Genomic DNA, 24693 nt, shown 5'->3' on the forward strand with positions numbered 1-24693 from the left:
ATTTCAGACCATATACTTACCAACAATAAAATGGGAAAACGATCTCTCAATAGCTCCTGATGCCAACTTCTGGACCCAAATCTGTAAAAACATCTATTTCATGTCCAAAAATGCTAATCTTCAATTGATACAATACAAAACACTTCACAGAACACACTACACGGCCAATAGATTAGCTAAAATGGGTTTCACATCAGAAATTTGCACACATTGCAGTCAGAAATCTACAGATACATACATCCATGCAACCTGGCACTGCACTCCAATCAAACACTTCTGGGAAGAGGTCACACAGTCACTATCCACTATAGTGGGCTGCCACATCCCACTATCGCCCTCTCTTTGCTTGCTTGGGGACCTCACAATAATTACAGATAAAACTATAAACATTAAAACTCTCCTCATAGCCCTAACCATTGCCAAGAAAACTATCCTCATGAACTGGAAAACTCGTAACAAAATACACATTAACCACTGGAAAAATCTTCTCACCGACTTTATTACAATGGAATACACATCTCTCCCCTATAATCCCTCACCTGAAAGCGACCTCTGCCATCCAACACTTTCTGACCTCTTACAACTCTGAATCCCCTCTCTCTCCGTAACTCCGTCTCCTCCCATCTCTTAATCAATCCACAGGCATTACTGCATAATTCCAATTATTGTCAATATTGTTTCATTGTTTCATTATTGTTATTGTTATGATTGCTATTATTTATTATTATTATTTTTATTATTGTTGCTGTTTCCATTGTTGTCTTTGCTTTCATCATTGTCGTCATCATCATCATCATCATCATCATTATCATCAACTATTATTATTGCTGTTTTGGAATTTCAAACCTGGTTTTCATTGTCACCACTACTACTATAGTAAAATCGATTGATTATTTCTAATTTTCCCCCTAATCTTTTCATGTGTTTTTAATGCACCACAATGTAGAAGAGAAATGTGTGTTTGTATGTATATTTAAATTGGAAAACCTCATAAACACTAAGGCAGGTAGGACAGGCGAGAAATGGTTTCTCTAGGACAGCATCTCTGTCCTAAGTTGAGACACTCGCACAATGTCCCCCTTCTTTTAATGCACCTTAGACACTACACACAACATAAAAATAAAATAAAAAGTATAGGGACTGAAAAGATGTGGGGGGAGGATTATCTTATATTATTATTATACTATGTGAAACTTATTGACCCATTGAAAGTGGTGACAATGATAAATATTACATAGGAAAAAAAAAAAAAAAAAAAAAAAAGGGACACTGATTATTACAATGATGATGATGATGGTATGATGATGATAAGTGGTAGTGATAATATAATACATAATAAATGTGTAATTTTGCTTTTGAATACACACCCACACCTACACTCACCCACACACACCTTATACATTAACACACTTTTATTTCACTTCTAGAAATATGTAATTACTCGATTGTCAATTACTGCACTATTGTGGTTTGTATGTCTGTATGTCAATAAAAAAAAAAAAAAAAAAAAAAAAGAAAGATTAAACTTTCGCCGTATCTGGTCAGCAAAACTCAGAACACATCTTCCCTTTTTAAGAATGACTTCAGTGCCGTTCTTTGTTCTTTTCTCAAAGAAACTCCAGAGAGCTTAAATCCAAGTCTTCCAGAGTTTCGCTAGTTTCTGTGTTTACTAGAAGCATGCGCAGCTCTGCCGTCATTATGTTAAGCCCCGCCCACCGACTCTATACACGATGTGATTGGCCCGGCCAGAGTTTGCGTTTACAGCTCAGACGTGTATTGAGAGTTGCTAGTCGACACTCGCGGCAGATTAGATTTAGTTTTAGATTTGCTGCCGCTAGGGTGCGTCTAGATTTCTAGGCTACCTTCCCTGCACTGCATGTGAAACAACTACGCATTGAACTGTACTTTAGCAACTGGACACAACTGATCCACATCCTGCAAAGGAGTTTCATCAATATAGTCTATTGTTGTCACCTCCATTTTAAAAACATGAAATATTTTTAACGTGTTGCAAATTGTCCCGAAAAATAATGTAGAACATTTGTTTATTTGAATATATGTGGTGGGTGTGTAAAAGTATACTTGTTAAAGGGTTATTAGAGGATACCTATTTCTGAAGCAGCCTAATTGAATGTTTAAACTTGTTAAAACATTCTGCTTTTTTGTAACTTATTTTGAACATTTTGTATTGCATTTCTTTGTGGCCTGGTGAATCTGAGAAAATAAATACAGTGACTTGAAAGTTTTTTTTTGTGTGTGATCTGTTTATTATACATATACAATGCAAAATGGTGACCGTTTGAAAATTTAGAAAAGTTCTTTAATTCCAGAGTACTAAAAGCACAATTAATCTTTGTACATTTTTAGAATAAACCTGTGTGGTAGGGTTTTTACCCGGTTAGTGTAAAAAATAACCTTTTAAATTGGTGTATAATACACTCTTGCAGAGAGTAATACACAGTGTACACTAGATTATATTGTACACTTTTGGTGTAAAATAATGTACACTGTCGAGGGGTATATATTCAACACTTTTGAAAGTGTTACTTAAACACCAGGCTGGTGGGACCTATATATACACCAGAGAAGTGTAAAGTATACACCAGAGGAGTTAAATGAACACCAGGCAATTTGCTGTGTAGATGCACTGTTATAGGCTTCAAAAACAACAATTCACTGCCATTATAAATCTTGGGAGAGCCAGGACATTTTTAAATATAACTCCGATTGTATAGTTTAAAAGGGTACTTCAGCGCTGGGAAGATGAATCTGTATTTAAACTGGGTCATTAATATAGTAGAATATTATATTATATAGTAGGTGGGGGTGGACAATCATTCGAATATACTCTAGGGTTTCTACTGATACAAAGCCATATGCTATCGCTGAAGTAACCCTTTAATAAAAAAATCAATTGATTCTAAGAATTATAAAGCTAATTATAAGTTAAATAAATTGGGGAAATTACAGAGCTCACTAACCTCTGTCACTGGAAGAAGATCCTACCGATTCTCTGATCCTTTTGCTGACATTTTCAGCCAGCATCGCAGATTTTCTCTTGTTCTGTGATGAAAATAAATGATAGGAATTACCTTAATATATTTGTGGATACATATATAACTATAGAATGAATGTTCAAACGAACAGAATTAAATTTGAAATATATATTTTTATAACAAAATAAATGTCTTTATGATCACTTTTAATAAAATGTAATTCATCATATCAGTAAACGCATTCGTTACCAGGGCTGAATCTTACCAGTTTAAGTCTTTTAGCGACAGACGTGGACTCATCTGAAGAACTGTCTGTGTGTGATAGAAAACATTCACTTTATTTAAAGGCATAGTTCACCCAAAAATAAAAAATATCCCATGATTTACTCACCCTCAAGTCATCCTAGGTATGAGATTCTTCTTTCAGACGAATAAAATCAGTCATATTAATAAATGTCCTGACTCTTCCAAGCTGTATAATGGCAGTTAATTGTTGGCTCATTTTTAAAGTCTATAAAAGTGCATATATCCATCATATAACTGCTCCACACAATAAAACCCTTATGAAGCGTAAGACAAATTAATTTGTGTAAGAAAAATATCCATATTTAAAACTTTAATGACTAAAATAACTAGCTTCAGACGGTCAGTGGTAACCAAGTCAACTTATGCTAAAATAGTTACTCCCGACGCTATGTTTTGCATCGCTCTAGCTTCTGCGTTCATCAATACACAAACATCAAGGGTTCAAGAGTTACTCTTTTAGCGCAAGTGATTCATGTACTGCTGACTGCTGGAAGCTAGTCTATAATTAGTCTATAATGATTTAAATATGGATATTTTTCTTACACAAGCATGCCACTTCACTTCAGAAGGCCTTTATTAACACCTGGAGCCGTGTGGAGCAGTTATATGATGGATAGATGCACTGTCATGGGCTTCAAAAAACCGAGACAATTCAATGCCATTATAAATCTTGGGAGAGCCAGGACATTTTTAAACATAACTCCGATTGTATTCGTCTGAAATAAGAATGTCAGATACACCTAGGATGACTTGGGGGTAAATAAATCATGGGACAATTATCATTTTTGAGTGAGCTATCCTTTTAAGGGTTTGATCAAAATGAATCATAAATCAAATAAAAGAAGAATGAAGCAGAAAAAAGACAAGTAAAAGTGACATTCATAGTCTAATAAAAAAATCAATTGATTCTAAGAATAATAAAGCTTATTATAAGAGACATAAATTGGGGAAATTACAGAGCTCACTAACCTCTGTCACTGGAAGAAGATCCTACCGATTCTCTGATCCTTCTGCTGACATTTTCAGCCAGCATCGCAGATTTTCTCTTGTTCTGTGATGAAAATAAATTATAGGAATGACCTTATATTTGTTAAGTTTTCGTTATCAATCCAGTCTTCAGTGTCACATACTCCTTCAGAAATAAGCTGATTTGCCACTCAAAAAAACATTATTTTTCAGAATTATATGATGAATAGAGTTGATTTTGAATGGCATTAATTTTGAAATTGATATTTTTGTAACAGAATAAATGTCTTTATGATCACTTTTAATTCAATGTAATGCATCATATCAGTAAACGCAAATTGCTCAATGGGGAATCTTTACCAATCTTTCGTTACCAGAGCTGAATCTTACCAGTTTAAGTCTTGTAGCAACAGATGTGGACTCATCTGAAGAACTGTCTGTGTGTTAGAAAACATTCACTTTATTTAAAGGGTTGGTTAATGTATAATAGATGACCACATTAAAAACAAACATCAAAATGTTTTCTTAAAAACAGTAGCTACATTCACATGGACACCTTTTGTTTTAATCTGAATTAAATCATTAGGAACATAGTGTTCACAAGAATTTTTGTTTCTTTTTGTTTTAATCAGAATTAAATCAAGTCAGAACATAGTGTTCACAAGAATGCTAAATAAAGTGATTGTGTTGATGTGCATGTTTATGCATAAATGCAAGTTGACACATTTTCTTCAAGCTTTTTGTTTTCTTTAATATAACAAAGTCTTAATATGTATCCAATTCGGGTCCTGACTAGGAGACGACGAGCACATAAAGTTTTGTACCATGCCGCTTATTTTTATCAAGCAGTAAAACTGCCTCATCCCACATCAAAAACACCATATCTGTGGATGAGAGTCCGAAGCAAGGACTACTGGAAAAGGTTTAAACAACCCCTTACAATCAAAAATAACTAAATTGGATTTGGTCAATTCATTGGTGTGGTAGAAAGAAGAATAGGCAAGCTTGCAAAAAAAATAGGGCCATAAATCATTCAAATTTGACACAAGCTTGTCTATACTTCTCTCTTGTGTTTACATGTTACACTTTATTATTCTGACTGTATTACCTGTCCAATTACAAACAGATTATTGGGATCAATGTAAATGCAGCTACTGACAATCAGAACAAAGAACAAAGATACTTTTTAGCTGCCTTAAAGGACTAGCCTGGCTCTGCCCTCCAACGTACTTCCTCTCAATTTTAATTTTCCTTCAGTACTACACCTGGGACTGTGGTGTGTTCTTATGTTTTCTCAGAACAAATTTTTACTGGTCCAATCAGTGAACAGAGGGAGTGGCTGAGAACGATGAGTTGTAGTTTATTAGCTAATGGCGAAAGATATACCCAAGCTCTCCTGGTCTTCACTTCTGAGTTTCCAACAGTTTTGGTGCCGTGACCCGGATAGAGATCCTCACCTGAATCCAGCTCAACAAAGATTCTGACCACGTTCCAGACTGAATCCAGCTCAGCAAAGATTCTGACTTCGTTCCAGACTGAATCCAGCTCAGCAAAGATTCTGACTTCGTTCCAGACTGAATCCAGCTCAGCAAAGATTCTGACTTCGTTCCAGACTGAATCCAGCTCAGCAAAGATTCTGACTTCGTTCCAGACTGAATCCAGCTCAGCAAAGATTCTGACTTCGTTCCAGACTGAATCCAGCTGAATTGTTCTGTACAATCAAGGGTTGGTGAGTCACTCTATCCAAAAGAACCATTAAGACCAGTACAAATTTGTTATCCTCTGCACAGCCAGAGAAGAGTTGTCAGACAGCTGTAGGGTTTGATTAACTAAGTTATCCTCTAAAAAAATGTGTTTTAGAGATGAAAGTTATCCTCTGTTTTCCAGGCAGGGAAGGTTAGCATCACAAGCTAATAGTTTGTAAGCCTCTGTTTCAGCAGGGAAGAATTGTTTATAAGCCTCTGTTTCGGCAGGGAAGAATTGTTTATAAGCCTCTGTTTCAGGCAGGGAAGAATGGTTTAAGCCTCTGTTTTTCAAGCAGGGAAGAATTGTTTTGCCTCTGTTTCTCAGGCAGGGAAGAATTGTTTTACCTCTGTTCCAGACAGGGAAGAATTAGCATCACCAGCTAATAGTTGTTCAGCCTCTGTTTTTCAGCAGGGAAGATTAGCATTGCAGGCTAATATTTGTGTTGTCCTCTGTTTTACCAAGGAAGGTTAACAGTAGTTGATCTATGTTAACAAGTATACCCTCTGTTAACTAGAGTTTTAGTGTTTTGATTGTGTGGTTACAAAGAAACATGTTTAGAAAGAATGCTAGACTGTTCTCCACAATTGAAAAAGGTGGTCTTGCGACGCCTTTGTGGTCAGATAGTGAATTTAAGTCATTGTTAGGAGAGCACATGGACTCAATTGTGACTGAGTCAGTCAGATTGTATTTGACAAAGAAATATGAGATCCATCCAGACAAGACTTGGTCAATTGATGAATGTAAAAAAGTTTTAGGAGCATGTATTCGCAAGAACAATGTGAAAGGCATTATTTGTTGTCACAGAGAATTTGGTTTAGCGCTAGCTAGACAACAGTCTCAGCGTATCTCAGAGCTAGAGAAACAGAACAAAGAGTTCAGTGCTAGGGTAGCATCTTTGACAAAGAAATTGAACCGCAACAAAGCTGCAGAGAAAACTGATGTGAATGAAGTTAGTCAGACTGATAACACTTATCCTGACTTACAAACTTTGTTTGAAACAGATGTAGCTATCCAAACAGTAACTGATGTGCCTGTCGATTCAGTGAAGGTATGTGGTGCAAGGAAAAGATCTGGGATTGAAATTGTTCCTCATAACTCTGTTGAACAAGTACAAACTATAGCTAAAGGACTAGCACCTAAAGACATAGAAAGATTATCCCAGAGCTTACCCTCAGCACGCACACATTTTTCTGAATTTAGAAGGACATTGTTATGCAAAATGCGTCTCTACGACATGTCGTTAACAGAAGTCACACAGCTGATGTCACAAATTCTAACTGAATCTGAATTCAACAGTTTTGAGTCTGCTGTTACTTCTGAACTACGACATGTCAGTAAAGGCGATATGAGAGAAGGTGTTTTGAAAATTCTAAAGAATATCATGGGACCCAAAGTAGACTGGTCCAAAATCACTAACTGTGTGCAAAGGAAAGAAGAAACTCTCAGCGAATACACTGAAAGATTTTGTCAGTCAGCTATAACTGACAGTGGAATAGTTGATGACTCTGAATGTGTTTTAGATGACCAGGGAGCTTTTGTTCGCATCTGGTCAGATGGTCTTTTAGCCGAGTACAGAAAAACATTGCCATTCCTAGATCTAACTTGGTCTAACAAAACTCTCAGAAGTAACCTAGAAAGGTTAGCTACATGGGAAAGAGATGCTGATGTTAAGGCAAAAGTAAGAGTAGCAGCAGCTACGTTTAGCACAAGAAATCAAGTTAACAGAAGGCCTAAGAGAGAAGGCAAATGTAACTACTGTGAAAAATCAGGTCACTGGCAGAAAGAGTGTAGGAAAAAGTTGCGAGATAGTAAAATAAATACTATGCATAATTCTGTTCCTTCTCAGCCCGCCTACAATCCTGAAGTAGTTCCGCCAGGGTACACTGAAACTTTAGGACAGCTTGCTCAGGCTCTTCTAAAAGCACAAAATGAACAGGCAAAAAACTAATTGTTGGGGCTGTGAGTAGCTACCTTTCCCCTGTAATCCATCACAATAACATTTTTGTGAACGGTAGCAAACAAAAGAAAGAGATTGACTTTTTGCTTGATACAGATGCAGAAATTACAGTAATTCCTACTAAATTGTCTGAAAGTTTAAACAATGATCCAGCCCTTCAGGCTTCATCAGGAGTTAGGACAGACTGTAAATGTAAAATGCCCTCATGCAGTGTCCACACTAATGAGTCAAGCAAAAGTCACTTCTGTCACCTCTTCTCAATGGGGAAATTGGTTAACAACCCTCACAGCCCTGAACATTTATTTACAGCGTGCACCTGTCACGAACCCATCCTCATGTATGATGTCTCCAATGACTGAAGTTTTGTTAGAGGATGAAGGAGAAATGACTCATGATTGTGTTACGCTTACATACGCAGCTACAAGTGAAATAGCAGAAACTCCCATTGAGAATGCAGAATTGGAGCTTGTTGATGGTTCAATCATTGATAACCCCGTAAAGGCAGTACAGAGTGCCAGAGAGAGAGTTGAGTCGTGTTGGCAGACGCCACCAGAAGGTGGACACACGATCCTCCCAGGTCAGTGGGTGATGATAAAGTCATTTCAGAAACAAGCCCTTAGAGCCTAAGTGGCAAGTACCACATCAAGTGATGTTGATTACAGCAGCTGCAGTGTTGTGTCAGGGAAGGAAAGCTTTGACGCATGTGTCACACTTTAAAGTTGTTCCCCCACCGACAGGGATAGGCTAGGACACACGGACCAGTGAGGAGCCCAGGAAAGAACCGAATGCAACAGGCATCGGGGGCCAATCCTGCGGTGAAGATTCCCTCATAGGCTTTCCCCTACTCACTAGTCCATCCTTACCTCACTGTTCTTTAGGTGTCGCAGGAATTAAGACATAGGGAAAGAAGGAACAACAATAGCAGACTCAGATTGAACAGAGGAAACAACCCAAATGTTTGCAGTCTTTTAGAACAAATACTGCTCTGCTGTCTTTTGTTTTCTTTCTTACTCTGTGCAGATACCATTTGATGGCTGTCCCCAGACCTACACGCACCGACTTCCTCACCTGCGTATGAAGCCACAACCTCTAGAGGACAACTAGACCCACTACCGAGCCAACTGTCATCTAGAGGACAACTAGACCCACTACCGAGCCAATTGTCATGAGTATATATATACTATAATCAACATGATCAAGATTGCCTTGCTACTAATCATCATGGACATCGCACAAAGTGTAGTCTCCAGAAACAACATATTCTTAGAGCTTATGAAAATGTCAAGAAATGCCATGTTTGCTGGAAAGATTGTCTGCATGCCACACCCGCCTTCAGGAGAAGCAAGAATCCCATGGGTGGCACATGATGGGAGGAACTTCTGGTCTACAACATCCTACCCAGTCAATTCAACGGCAGGTTCACCCTGGTTTCTACATAATTCAGCTCCAACCACAAACCAGAAGATGGCTGCATTCAAGGTCTCGCTTATGCACAAACATGGTGGTCAAGTACTCTTGAACAAAATCCAACAAGACATTCTTAATCTTTCAGCAAAATTACATCAGATGACTGAAGATAATTCTTCATGGTTCGGAAACCTGTAAGGTCAACAAATGACTCCCAAGGACTGTTCCAACCACAAAAGAACATTACCCGTAAGAACTACACGGACCCTAGTGGCATGTTTGTTTCTGTGTCAGCATGTCATTCGTCACTACAGACAATCAACACAGAGCAAGTGATATGTGCCTGTAACTTTTTCAAGTTACATGAATAGAAGATGGGGCTTATGATAACAAACATAAGCTATAGAATGGACTTATGAAGGTTTAAATTTGAATTATGTGAGAGTTATTAGAACTCTCAAAGGGGGGACTGTGTGATTACAAATTTATAAATTGTTATATCAAGGTTCCAATGTAATAGTATACTAACAGTTTGTTATGTACATAATGCTTTACAGTTTGGAGGTACAGACTGACTACATTCTAAGGAGATCAATCTAATCAGTCTTTTGTCTTTATGCACTTCCTGATCTATAAGCAACATTGTCAGTGATCACATTTGCATCTATTCGTCTGATTGGTACTGTTATGCTGATAGGATTTGGATTGGTGGTCTGATTGGCACTGTTATGCTGATAGGATTAGGACTGGTGACATGGAAATGTATGGGGTGTGTCCCTTTTACCTGGGCAGCATGTGCATTCCTTTGTTTAGATTGTCTCCTCCTCTACTGTGTAAATCCCTCCCCCTGAAATGTGGATAAATTACAATGTATACTTTCAAAATTAGACTTGGACGACTGCAGCCACAGACGGCACGTGTGTTTCTCAATAAAGAGGAACGCCTGCCCGAAAGATATACCCAAGCTCTCCTGGTCTTCACTTCTGAGTTTCCAACAGGTGTGTTCTTATGTTTTCTCAGAACAAATTTTTACTGGTCCAATCAGCGAACAGAGGGAGTGGCTGAGAACGATGAGTTGTAGTTTATTAGCTAATGGCGGCGGAGAAAGATGCAAACGAAACCATTCCGTTGTGGCACCGAATATCCAGAAGTTAAAGCCGGAGCAATAACAATCTTTGCTGGGGTTTGTTGGTGGCCCTCCTCTCCTGAATTCAGGAAAAGTTTGTTTTTCCAGCTCACTCCATTAGAGGTGAAGGAGTTAGCTGAAGCCCTATTCGGACAGTAACTGTTCCTCGTGGGGTCGGAAGGTATTGTCATCATTTACAGCGGCTAGTCAGTGATTTTATTGCCGTCCGTTTCCCACCACCTGCGTAAAAAATCCCCAGACGAGTTACTGCTTTTGACAAACACCAAGGTCGTGTGGTGATGTAATTGCTGTCCGAATCCACAACTCTGAGTTTTCTCAAATATATAACTTAAAAAATCATTGTTTATAATAATTTTTGACCACTGCAGAACACCATACGGTTGCTTTGCTGTTATTTGGATGCATTTCTAGACTTGTATTTCTTTCAAATGCTGGCAAGTATTTACAAGAGCAATATATTTCATCACTGCTCAAACTAATTAAAATAAAAGCACGTAAACATTTGAATTGGTCTGTTATTAGCAGTTTTTATTATCATACCAAGCATATGACATTTTATTTACAGCATACAATCATGTTGCGGACCACGTGAGCAGCGCGATCCCAATCACAAAACTCTTCCACCGTGGCGTGAATAAATCACAATCCGAATGCACGAGTTTTAGGTTTTATCCTATGAGTTTATCCCTGATGTGGCCTGAACAATTGTGCACATGTATTTTGACAGATTTGTGTGAAACAGGCGAAGGGCGCATGACATACGTCACGACGAAAAACGTTAGCAATTGGTTATAGCAGATCCAGAGTAGCTAAATTTATGAGAGTCTGGTAAAGACCAGGCTATTAAAGGACTGGATGAATCTGAAATGCAAATATTCATGCAAACTTACCCAGCTGACTGATGTCCTGTCCACACACAGGTATTTCATTATAATTTCTGCCATCTGTCTGTGCCACCTATAATAAAAAATGTAAAAATAATGTATAATCAAAACATTAATCAATATTTATTCTCCTATATTATTATAATGATTTGTATTTTTAATGATTCTTTACAGTTTTCTAAAGTTTGTATTTGGTCTTTGAGAAGTGACTGAGGGTCTGGCCCATGCCAGGAGTGCAGTAATCGTGCTTACTCACTTAGCCTGGCTTCCAGAGATGCAATATGGATTTGTTGCTCATTTTATATTTTCTGAAACACTAAAGAATTATGGTGAATATCGGCTGTACCTCTCACTGAGAGAAAGCACATGTTATCAGTATGTTTTGGGAAACTGTCTAGTCAGAACTGGAGCTCCACCGACTCAAACCTTGGAGAAACTGTGTCTCTGTGTATGTGCGCAGTATTCTGTGTTACAGATCAGTACTGAAGGTGTACAACGGGCATCCTAGGACAGTGACAGTATGTTCTGGACAAGCTGGCGCCTGCTCCAGACCTGGAAGGTCACTATGTGCCTTATTCTGGGGTGAAAACATCAACAAGTGATCTATGGAGACGTGCATCTGATTAACTGAGAATGTGTGGAAATTTACTATGACTGTCTGTTTTATCTCAGCCAATCAGAATCATTTAACCTGCAGTAATGACATAGCTAGACCATGAAAAGTATAAACTGCTGAGAAATTGTATGTACAAAAAAAAGGTAAAGAGAGAGTGCAACCCTACGAACTCCTTGGGAGACCTGATGCTGGTTTCTGCTGATGAAACTGCAAACTATTCTTCAGCAAATGCATCATTAATTAATTGCACTCCTAACTCTTGGTCTTCATTCTTCACTACTGGTCTTTGGACCTAAACTCTTATCCCCTAACACTGTAATTCTGTATAATGATTACTTTATCACAACACAAAGAAATCAAGCCACAACACAAAGGAATCAAGCAACAACACAACGGAAATGCTCCCGACCATTAGGGGGCTCTCGGAGTGCGGTAAAGTTAGTTTTCCTTGCCATTGTTCTCACAAAGATATAAACACTTAACAATAGTTAAAGGGGTACTACAGCGCTAAGATGATGAATGTGTATTTAAACTTGATAATTTATGTAATAGAAATATGAAATTATTTTTGAATTTGGTGCCTTCTAGACTGAGAAAAGCCACAAAATGTATTTTTGGATCATGTGGATTAAAGACAACAACTCCCAGAATGCACTTGATTCGCTGGCCTACGAGGCCACTAGAAGTCTGTCTGAAATCAGTTTCTCGAGGTGCCTTCGTGCACAAACGCTGCCTTACAAGCCATTGCCTCATAAGGCAGTGAGGCAATGAGCCAGTTGCCTAGGTTTTCAGACGCAGCCATTATGTTCTGGCTTTATTTCGTTGTGTTGTGGCTTGATTTCATTGTGTTGTGAACTTATGTATGCTTTTTAAATTTCGTTGTGTTGTGCACTACTGGGCCACCATACTTAATAGATCATTAACATCAAAATTCATATTTAAAAAGCAAAGTAAAAATAACTAACTAACTAACTAACTAACTAACTAACTAACTAACTAAATAAATAAATAAAGGATCGCTAAAAATAACTGATTACAATCAATATTTTCAAGTTCAAGTTAAACTACAACATAATAGGAATATTGCTTATGTTTAATGGCTTATTACTTTTGTTTTGTTACTGTACATAATACATACTGGTCTAAATAATGACTCCTTCAGGTGTCCAAACTCTGGAAGAACCCCGCTCTAAGAAAAACAGGAGAGTTCATTTAAATCAGATGAGGACCAGTAAAATTAGTTTTAAATTTAGGTATGTTTATAAAATGTAAAATAAATAATATACTATATACGGCATATATACATACCTGTATAAGTTTCAGTAGTTGCACTTGTTTAAAGCCGTTTGATGGCTTGTAATAGATGCTAAACTTCCACTTCTTGTTATGCCCCTTTCCTCCAATAATCTCAAACTGATGGGGACTATACCACTTCCCTTTACATAATATACACTTCTCTCCTTAAATCAGAGAAACATGATACAGAACATATGCACATGGGTGCACATATTTGCAACAGTAGGCCTATGTCTTTCAAAAGTTAATATGCCATTCAATTTGTTACTTACCAATGTAGTACTTTTCTCTGTATAAATCACCTTTCTCATTTCCACAGCATACAGACAGATTTGTCTGTTTTCTGGCTTCCTGAAAGATTTCCGTCAGGTCTAGCCATTGAAAAAAGAAAGAATTCTGGATTTTACAAGCTTCCATGATTTTCTATGTTTTTCAATAAATAATGCTTTTTACCTTTAAAATTATTAGCCTGATTCAAATAAAAATGCTAAAGCTGCAATTAAAAAAACCCAAAACAAAACAAAAAAATATATATGTTTGATGGCATAACATTCACAGACAGCTTTTATGCATGTAATGTTCCTTTCTCCTTACCATTTTGTTCCTCCATCTTTCTTTTCTTTTTTTCCACATCATTTATCCAGTCCGAATTTGATGTGCTGCCTGTATCATGCTCTGAATCTGAATGATTCATCATCCATTTCCTGTGGGGCAAAATTTAATCAAGGATATTCATAGTCAGGCAAATACAAGCAATCATTGTACTGTTACGAAAAGAATCACAGATGCCTTTCATCAAAAAATTGACAATGAAAACATATCTCTGGGCATAATTAATGAAAGAAAAATACTAGCTTAACTGTAAAATATGGAATTCCAAAGCTGACAATAAATAAATAAATAAATAAATAAATAAATAAATAAATAAATAAATAAAAAAATAAAAAAATAAATCAATAAAAAATAAATAAAAAAAATAAAAAATAAAAATAAAAAAAATACAGAAATACAGAAATGTAAAAAAAGATTGTAATTTTCCAAAAATTGTATTTCTATATTTATTTTTTTATTTTCACTGTGGCATCAAAGCTTCAGCACTGCCACTCTGCACTCGATTGCTGTGTGAGTTAAAGGGGGGGTGAAACACTCAGTTTCAGTCAATCTCATGTCAATCTTGAGTACCTATAGAGTAGTATTGCATCCTTCATATCTCCAAAAATTCTTTAGTTTTATTATATTTGTAAAAGAATTATAGGCTGTACCGAGTCTTTCCGGAAAAAAACGAGCGCCTGGAGGCGTATCGTGTGGGCGGAGCTAAAGAATGACGATCGCGAACAAAGCGGTGACGTCCTCAAGCGTGGAGAAACCCATGGCTATCTCAGCTAATAGATATGATCCAGAATCTAATTCGGAGGCTGAAATAGAAACAGCAACAGCAGGACGTCCGTCTCTGTGATATGTACTGTATTTAGTGGCCTGTCAACATTTGTCTTTACTCTCAGTTAGGGCTGGACGATATGGCCAAAATTTATATCACGATATATTTCTTAATTTTGGTCGATACGATATAATTTCGATATCGATATGAACTATATAAAAGCTTTAGAAAAACTACCAAGAACTGCCACAAAGGATTTCTGTACCTACAAACTTCTGACAAATTAATTTGCCAAGTCTATGAAACCTCCTCCTATAAAACTATATAATATTTTAGAAATAAAAACGGTACAAATAAATTAATGTTCACCTTTTATTTGTATTTAGCCTTTATACGAACAAGAAATGTGAAATCACCTTCAAATAAACAAGACTCACTTCGCAGACGCAGTTTATTGAGCATTTTCTTTTAAGTTTTAAATTTCAGTGAAGAACGATTCATAGCGCTATAGTCTCCTTTTATGCAAAACTATACCTTTATCTACTGATGCACAAAAAAATAAATAAAATAAGACTCAATTCAGTGGCCTATTTGTGCTCTGTTTGAGATGAGTGCACGCTGCTTTTTGCAAGGCTTTAACAGGAGAAAATGATACATTTTCGTGAAGCCATGTCTGACCGTCTTTCACAAGCTTTGAAAGGTAATTTAAACGAGAATGAACGCATTGGTGTTAATACATGACATTGTGTGCAAATGTGGAAAGTATTAAAACAAATGTGCCACTTGCCTCTTACATAAATAGTCTACATGGATTATTTGTAACGCTTGGCATCGTATTGTTAGACATTAGATTGATGCATCTATGTCGATGTATTGTCCCCTAGTCGGCACCTCTCCGGCGCAAGTTTAATATCAGCCCCATTCGCACAGGATTCGTATTATCTGGGGACCTCTGGTGATTTGTAATAATTGCAGAGAATGTCTGTGATCTTAATCCCGTGCGAATCGGCCATGTCTGTAATTTGTAAAGTAAAAATTCCCCCGCAAATTAGCCTACCTACCATATTTCGCCGAACACCGCGGTCCTGTGATAACATTAGTCCTGTGCGAATCGACATCTCTGTGATTTGGCCAGGATTAGGCGGATTGTATATACTTTTTGCAAGCTTTTTTTCTCCCTGTGAGCATTTCTATCTTTATCTTTCACGAAGAATAAAGTCTGCATTCATAATGCGCACCGTTAATTCCCGTGCAGCCGCGCCCACACGGATTATACTTTCACTTTAGAATAAGTATCAATTTGGGAGTAATCTGATTGAATGGCGTGTTTAATATTAACATCAATACTGTTCTGAATGAAAAACAGAACAGAACAGTATAGTACAATGACAATCTTGTTTAAATAGGCGCTTTTACATTTAGTTTTGAAACTGAATCTTCCGCCGTATATTGTCAGCTTCCTACTCGTGATAAATTAACTCTGACTCCTGCCGCCGGTCTGAGCTCAGTTCATGGCGTCTGTTCGCTAACTGAACGAAATTATATTTATTTATTAGGCTACTGTAAAATAATCAAAACGATATCGATGCCTGTTTATGATTTCATACAGCTATCTATAACGAACATCATATCCGGGAGAAGTCAGTAAATTCGAGTAAAATCACAGGCGTTGCTTATCCCGTGCGAATAGTGCTTTAGATAGACGAACCACTTCCACGCCACTAAAGTAAGTTAGTCTTTCTTCTCTTATCAACTATTTATTTCTCCTTACTTGTGGAAGCTCGTCCAGTCACATTTGTGTTGCGGTCAGGGAAACTCTCTTTGTAGCTAAAACGTGCCGCGTTGGATCTATCAGCCTACTACTGCTGAGCACTGGCTGCGTGTCCGTGGTGTACGTCATCACGCAAGAAGCCAATCGTGTTCTGCTCTTTCTGATGGCATGCGCCCTGAACGTCAGTCATATCGAAATATCGGAAATGTGTTTAAAAATCATATCACCGTTATTGAAAAAAATTATATCGCGATATATATTGATATTGAATTATTGTCCAGCCCTACTCTCAGTTTATGAGGACATGATTCGGTTTATGGACTATTGTATGCGACCAAACCTTAGAAGCAAGCAAAACGGTTTTGCACGTCAGACTAGTGTAACGTTATAACTTACATAGAACAGCAATGAAGTCCGTTAGCGCATTTGAATGACGAAGCACGCGATCGTGTCGTTTACTGATGTTTACATATGCGACGATAAGCACAGCACAGACATTTGAAGCAGTTTTACTCACCGGCTGCTTCCAAAGCAGGACCGAACCTTTATCGCTGGGATGGCTCCGTCAAAAACACACTTCTTAGAGTGTGGAGATCCACTTTGCGATGCGACTGAAGCATTTCTGCGTTCAAATCGGTTCAAATGCAGCGCTGCCTTCCCGGAATGCTGTGCTGAAGCGTTGAAGTCGCTTAATGTCAAAGTGGAGGAAATAAGTGGAGCGCGGCGCGGACTATAACAGACATTAGTGTTCACGGACGACTGGATCTGCAGCCGCAGTGTTTACGGCCGTGCATTTCCTCTGTGGCTCTAGTCACGCGCGCGCGCACCCTACCGGGAGAAGAGCCCGTACGGCCCGTACAAGGACCTTCCGGTCTATTAACGTCAAGTCGACCCATACTCGAAAAAAAAACTCTCCGAAACTTGTGAGAAACCGGAAGGAGTATTTTTAACACAGAAATACTCCATCAAACGTCCAACATTAGTTTTTGAAACTTTGTCTATGTTTAGGATGGGAATCCAAGTCTTTAACAGTGTAAAAAGCTCAGTATGCATTAAACAGCATTTCACCCCTCTTTAAAACACACCCCAATCATTACCATATCGACAAAGAAATGTAGAAAACAAATGTATAAATAAATAAATAGATATAAATACAAATAAACATATAGGAAATATTTATGGATATATATATACAGTACAGGCCAAAAGTTTGGACACATCACTATTTGTAATGTTTTTGAAAGAAGTTTCTTCTGCTCATCAAGCCTGCATTTATTTTATTTTTTTGTGATCAACTTTTTATTGTTTCACATATAACAAAATAAAATCCAAACAAACCAACAGGGAAGGGGAAGCAACAGATTAGTCATCAATAAATGAATCTAAATATGATAATCATAATAGAAAAAATAAATAAATATAAATAAAAAGATAATACATATAAATATATATATATATATATATATATATATATATATATATATATATATATATATATATATATATATATATATATATATATAACATAATAGTAATAATAAATCACATAAAAAATAAAAAGGGGCTACTTTACATTCTTATTCCTTTACATATTCCAATATGCTGGAGGAAAAACATTGCCATGCATCAATGGTCTTGGGTTTAGCCTTGTTAATTCGTGCTGTTGTACATTCACAAGTCACAATTATAAGAAGGCTATGTATCCAGTAAGTTTTTACACACATGTTCGGGGTAAACCAATTCTGTATTATTGTCTTCTTTGCTGCTGTAAACCCAGCAAACAACATTCTCTTTTGTAATAGAGTTAAACAGGAGTCAGAATCATCATTGAGAAGACATAGACCTGGATTAGATCTGTAATCAATTTGTAGCAAAGAGGACAAGACTAAATTTACATGAGTCCATAGATTGGCAACGATTGGACACTCCCAAAACATGTGAAGAAAAGTACCTGATGCTACAGTTTTACAGATATGGCAGTTATAGGTTGATTGCATTTTCATTTTAAACCTTTTGTAAGGGGTTATGTATGCTCTATGAATGACTTTAAAATGAATAAGACGGTGAGCCAAATTTTTAGAGGTTAAAATCAGATTAGACCATACCCTCTCCCAGTCGACAGATAAGTTCAGATCGGATAATTCCCGATTCCAGATAAACTTAATAGAAAGAGGCTTTGCAACATGATCATTAATTTTACTGTATATTAATGAGACAGATGGCCGACCAAAGTGTGAAGCGATCCAATCCCACATAGGATGAGGAGAAATAGGGGATACCCAAGGGACTCCATACGCCTTGAGAGCCGAGCGTAATTGAAAAAAGACAAAGTATGAGGATGCTGGTAAACAGAATTTAGTTCTTAGTTCTTGAAGTGAGCAGAGTCCCTTGTCGTCATACAAGTCACCGCATGTGTTTATGCCCAGTGAAGACCAAGAAGGCTGGACAAATGGTCGACTTCCGCACAGAAAATTTAAATTGTGCCATAATGGTGTATCTCTACAAAATTTAACGGGCCCTCCCATCAGACGTTCAACCCTTTTCCAGATCCTTAGAGAGTAGCCTGCATTTATTTGATCAAAAATACAGATTATTTTTTTTAACATTATGATATATTATTACAATTTAAAATATTTGGTTTTCAATTTATAATTTTAAATTATCATTTATTTCTGTCATGCAAAGCTGAATTTTCAGGATTGTTACTCCAGTCTTCAGTGTCACGTGACATCCATTCTATCACATGATCCTTCAGAAATCATTTTGATATTCTGATTTATTGTGAGTGTTGGAAACAGTTCTGCTGCCTAATATATTTGTTGAATAAAAGGTTCAAAAGAACTGTATTTATTCAAAATAAAAACATATTTTTATGTAGGCTACAGCCGACGTTGTCTTTGTGTTTAACATGAACCCCATTTATGTTTAACATGAAGTATAGGGCTACCCTGTACATCAATAGCTGCAGAAACACCGCGTCAGACACACTTCTGGTGTGTAAAAACAGAGAAAATGCCACGCAGCCGGCACGTGGCTGACACGCAACAGAAATGCCACGCTCACGCCACGCTTGCAGTGTGTCTCCCACCTTATATTGCACCTATTCTAGCAGCTTGTGGTGATAGACAGAAAAAATGACTCATGGTGCAAACATAATCATTTCTACTGTGGTGCAGCTCTTAAAAGACAATATTAAACTGACAATGTTCAGTTTAGCCAGCTCAGCGTTTATTCTGATTCTGTTATCTGTATGTATGTTCCTTAAGTTATAATTGATATTGGAAATGTGTGTTCTTCAAACCTATAGTACTATAGTTCTAAAAACCACATGCTTGTTCTTAAGCTGTAGTGCTTTTGGAAACACGCTTGTTCTTAAACTTTAGTCTTTTTGGAAATCCACTTGTTCTTAAAGCTGCAGTGCTACTGGAAACATGCTTGTTCTTAAGCTGTAGTGCTTTTGGAAACACGCTTGTTCTTAAACTGTATTGCTTTTGGAAACTCGCTTGTTCTTAAACTGTATTGCTTTTGGAAACACGCTTGTTCTTAAACTTTAGTCCTTTTGGAAACACACTTGTTCTTAAAGCTGTAGTGCTACTGGAAACATGCTTGTGTGCCAGGGCATCCATGCCGAGGTTCCCCTCGGTCAGGGAATAGAACAACTTGTAATGGGCAGTGTCCAGGGCGACAAAACTGGTCTACCTGTGCGGTCCCTAAGCGTCTTTATATCAGCTGGACCACCTGAGGATGGAGTCTCCATTCTCCCAGGAGTACTGCCTGTCGTGAGAGCTCGTCGGCCGCACGATTGAACAGGCCCAGAATGTGAATGGCATGAAGCGACCTCAGATGCTTCTGACTCCATTAAAGGGGATGGCGGGCGAGTTGTGACATGTGATGGGAGTGTAGCCAATCCTGTTTGTTGATGTACAAAATGGCAGCAGTACTGTCCGTACATACCAGAACGTGCTTGCCATGTTGCAGCTTTTTGAAGAGGCCCAGCGCAAGATGAACTGCTAACAAATCCAGGCAATTGATATGCCATTGCAACTGAGAAACCCGTCCATAGTCCCGAAACTGCAAGCCCGTTGTACGTGGCACCCCAGCTGGTGGATGAGACATCCGTGGAGACAATAGCATGACAGGACACTTGTGACAGGGCCCTCCTGCCCGTAGAAATGAAGGGTTCGACCACGAGCTGAAGGTTTTGCGGCATCTCGCCGTCACTGAGACACGGAGGGACCCGCTGTGCTACACCCATCTCGGGACTCGATCGCGTAGCCAGCATTGTAGCGGTCTCATATGAAGCAATCCAAACAGCGTTACTGCGGCTGCGGATGCCATATGCCATAGGAGCCTCTGAAAATGTTTCAGTGGGACCACTGTCTTGCTTTTGAACGAATTCAAGCAGTTCCAACACCGACTGGACATGCATGCTGTCAGGCCGACCGAAACCAGGTCCATCCGAGAAAAGAGATCCTCTGCCTGGGGCAGAGCTTGCTCATGATGACTAAGCACCATGTCCCTGTGTTCGCACAACTGTTCTCGAGACTGGGCAAGGATCAGATCGTCGAGATAATTGAGGATGGAACTTGGGGGGATGCCGGGAGAATTGCATAGCCGAGTCTAATGGTACGGGTGAGCCAGGGGGATGGACTGGGAAGCACTAACCAGGCCCCCAGCGACCGAATCAGTGGGGGAGGAAGTGGTGCTGCAGCCACTTCCTGAAGAGCAGTCTCCTTCATCTCTGGGTGGCCAGTCTCAGGGTCTCTTACTTGCCAACTGGCTTGGCAGCAGCCTGAGCAGGCTGGACGTCCTTCCCACGGCTTGCTCCACGCTTATGCCCGGGTGGAGGCTGCTGCTGGGTAGGGCGGGAGCGGGTGGATGTCCTCGGCAACGACCAGGCTGCTACCAACAGTGGAGTGGAGGCAGCAGCGGTCCACCTGGATAAGATGTTGCCGGATGGCCTCCATCTGCTTCTGGGCAGCCGAAAACTGTTGGGCAAAGCTCTCAACCGCGTCGCCAAACAACCCGGCTGATGAAACGGGGGAGTCAAGGAACCAAGCTTTGTTGGCCTCCCTCATGTCGGCCAGGTTGAACCAGAGATGCCGCTCCTGGATCACAAGAGTGGAAATCGCCTGGGCAATAGAACAGGTGGTGACTTTTGTTGCACTAAGAGAAAGGCACCGGAATGGGACGCTGAGAAACCCACCCCGAGAAACCAATCATCCAACCTGGAAGGTTCAGGACGTAGTGGAGGGTTCCACTCAAGCCCAACCTTTTCGGCGGCCCAGGAAAGGGCCCGCAGTGCGTAGCCCGCAGTGGGAACATGAAATATCCACAAACGCTACATGAATGACAACAGTGCGTAGCGATCATTTCCTCTTTATACCCACACCGCAGGACAGTTGCGATATGTAAATCACACAAGCCAATCAGTGGCCTATTTTCTATATCTCGAAGCTGATATGGCTCATAGAATTGATCCCAATTCGTTGTGACGTCCGAGATGTCTAGGAACTATTCTCTCATTCCTGCATAATGATCCAGGAACTTTGCTGCCATACCATGGGTGCAGCAGGCGCAGTGATATTACACAGAACCTGAAAATAGTCCCCAGCATGCTCACTGTGCAAGCAGGATGTAACGTTGGTTATATTGACAGAAGTCACCCTATTTTCAGGCAAGTATATGTCTTTGCAGGTTAGTAATAGGCATTACCACATCAGTGGGCGTGGCCATAAACAGAGGCCATAAACAATGTTATAAACTAGAGGTCGACCGATTCATCGGATTTACCCATTAATCGGCACTGATAGCTGATTGGTGGAACAATCGTTATCGTCAAAAATCAATGCCAATAGTTTTTCCGGTTTGTGTCCATTGCGAGGAGCGGCTAAGAAGAGTGATGTCATTACACAGTAGCCTACGAGAGCTCTGAGAAGGGTCTGCTGGCATTATATAGCGCGAGAGCGGCCTCTAGAGGCCAAATAAAAAACTATGACTGTTTACATTAACACACGAGGACACATGAGGCTGCGCGCTTCACCGAACGCTGCACAGAGCGCGCTGACACGTCTGACGCGCGTTTAAAACACCGAAAGGGAAACGGTATGAATACAGAACACTTCAGTACGTTGCCAAAGCATTATAAAGTATTTTTTTGGTGACTAGATGCTTTAGCAACGAAAGAACAGCAGTATGTATGTACTTTACTTTGCCGTCGAGGCTGACAGGATGCTAACATTAGCAGTAACATTTACCTCAAGCAGTTAAAGCGATGTAACAACTAGTGATGTAAGAAACCAGACTGTATGGCCATGCATCCGACAGAAATATAAACACATCAGAAACGCATTTGATTTCAATACATATTTTATTTTGATAAGAAAACCGTTGTGTTCTAAAAAAGCAAACTGTATGGATTTATATGAAAAAACACTTAATATAATACAATAATCCATTATAAAACTTATATCCAATATTACATTTGTAACATTAAGTAAGGTTAATAAATGCTGTAGAAGTATTATTCATTGTTAGTTTTATCTGTCAAACTTTTTTATGCACTATGAACTAACATGAATGATTAAGATATGATTGTACTGCTCAACTATTATTACACTGTGTAAAATGTATATTGCATATCATTCATGTAAGCTAGCTAAATAAGCTAATAAATCCTTGTTAACAAATGAGACGTGCAGTCTGTTACCTGACATTCACTTACATGTTTCTAGGTTATAGCTAAATAAACATGTATTTGTAATATTTTAATGTTTTAGTTATTTTCTGTAGATTTTTTTCTGTTAGAACTTGTCATTTTAATATATTCATATTTACATATGCAATTTAGAACATTTTTCATGGTTCAGTATTGTTTTTTTATTTCTTGTAATAAAGTTCAGCACTGTTTTTTTGTTGTTATTACTATTATTATTATTATTATTATTTTAATCTAGTATCTTTTTAAAAACTATCGGTCGATTAATCGGTTATCGACAAGCGTGGTCCAACATAGCTATCGGTATCGGTAAAATCCACTATCGGTCGACCTCTATTATAAACATAACATTTTCAGCTGTGTTACTTGATTTGCCCATGTCACAGTGTGGGTAGGGTTTAGGGATGGGGTTGGGGTTGGATTTATCAACACTTATCAGTTTTAAAACATCCAGAAATTTAGAAACACCCACTCTTGTTCCGCAGAGTTCCTAGACATATTGGTCCAGAAAATAGCAACTTTTCATTTTTCCGTCGGTCTTAGTACACAATGTAACTATATACATCACAACATGTAAATAGGAAAATGTTGGCATTAATGCACGCGTTTTCCGCGCGGCTCGGACCGCGCGTGAGCCGCGCGGCTGACGCAGGCAGTATGCAAGCGCTAACCGGTTAACATGGGAGCCGAAATAAAAACGGACACGCCACGCAGCCGAGACGCTCACGACACGCTTGCAGTGTGTCCCCGGCCTTACTCCTTCACCGTAAATCGACGTATATACGGCTGACCAATTTTAGTTTATAAAGTTTTAAATAGGGATATTTTTCTTACACAAGCGCATTACTACTTTTTTAGAAAGCCTTTATTATTATTGGACAACAGGTTTGTAATAAACGCAGGGGTGGTAAGTAATCAAGTAAAAATACTTTGATACTTTACTTAAGTATTTTTTTCAGGGATCTGTACTTTACTTGAGTATATTTTATTTGCATCTACTTTTACTCTTACTCCACTACAATATTAAAGGCAAAGTGTACTTTTTACTCCAATACATTTCCCCATGCCCGCTCCAAGTATTAAGTATTTATTACACTTGATTTCCAAACCGGTCTGGCCATTCATGGATGATCCAGTCGGGTATAGACTTGGAAAAGCTGACAAGTCAGGTTTGCCACACTAACGTTAGCTCAGTGTTTCCACAACTTTTTTATTTTTTTCCGGCACACAATTTACTATGAAAACATCAGTAACATTTTACAATACAGGTGCACTATTATAATTCATGCCTAACTAATGCACAGATAATCATGAGTTAATGTATTACTAATGAAGAACTAAACCATTTATTAATGATTACTTCATCAGCAACTAATGAACATTCTCTATGATTAATAGATTAAGTAATATATGAATTGCTATTAATTAAATATGACATCATTAATTCCCTAATAACATATTACATTAACTAATAATGTAAATTCATGTATTCAAAGCCATGCATT

At 38.4% G+C, this 24693-nt stretch overlaps 1 protein-coding gene across 4 annotated transcripts in view; it reads right to left on the bottom strand.

Moving 5' to 3' along the window:
• LOC137094371 (uncharacterized) overlaps window positions 1-24693 on the bottom strand; it is a 42379-nt gene that overhangs the window by 15574 nt on the left and 2112 nt on the right. For 3 of the 4 annotated variants that reach the window (XM_067460007.1, XM_067459988.1, XM_067459998.1), the window contains exons 2-10: window positions 13916-14025; window positions 13594-13692; window positions 13334-13485; window positions 13164-13214; window positions 11416-11482; window positions 4659-4705; window positions 4272-4353; window positions 3262-3308; window positions 2982-3063 (exon numbers count right to left, since the gene is read on the bottom strand). In XM_067460007.1, the coding sequence (XP_067316108.1) occupies window positions 2982-3063; window positions 3262-3308; window positions 4272-4353; window positions 4659-4705; window positions 11416-11482; window positions 13164-13214; window positions 13334-13485; window positions 13594-13692; window positions 13916-14018 (730 nt within the window). In that variant the 5' untranslated portion in view covers window positions 14019-14025. The remainder of the gene's footprint in view (window positions 1-2981; window positions 3064-3261; window positions 3309-4271; window positions 4354-4658; window positions 4706-11415; window positions 11483-13163; window positions 13215-13333; window positions 13486-13593; window positions 13693-13915; window positions 14026-24693) is intronic. The other variant, XM_067460016.1, reaches the window with a different exon arrangement.

Source organism: Pseudorasbora parva, chromosome 2, assembly GCF_024679245.1.
Source record: "Pseudorasbora parva isolate DD20220531a chromosome 2, ASM2467924v1, whole genome shotgun sequence".
Classification (NCBI taxonomy): domain Eukaryota; kingdom Metazoa; phylum Chordata; class Actinopteri; order Cypriniformes; family Gobionidae; genus Pseudorasbora; species Pseudorasbora parva.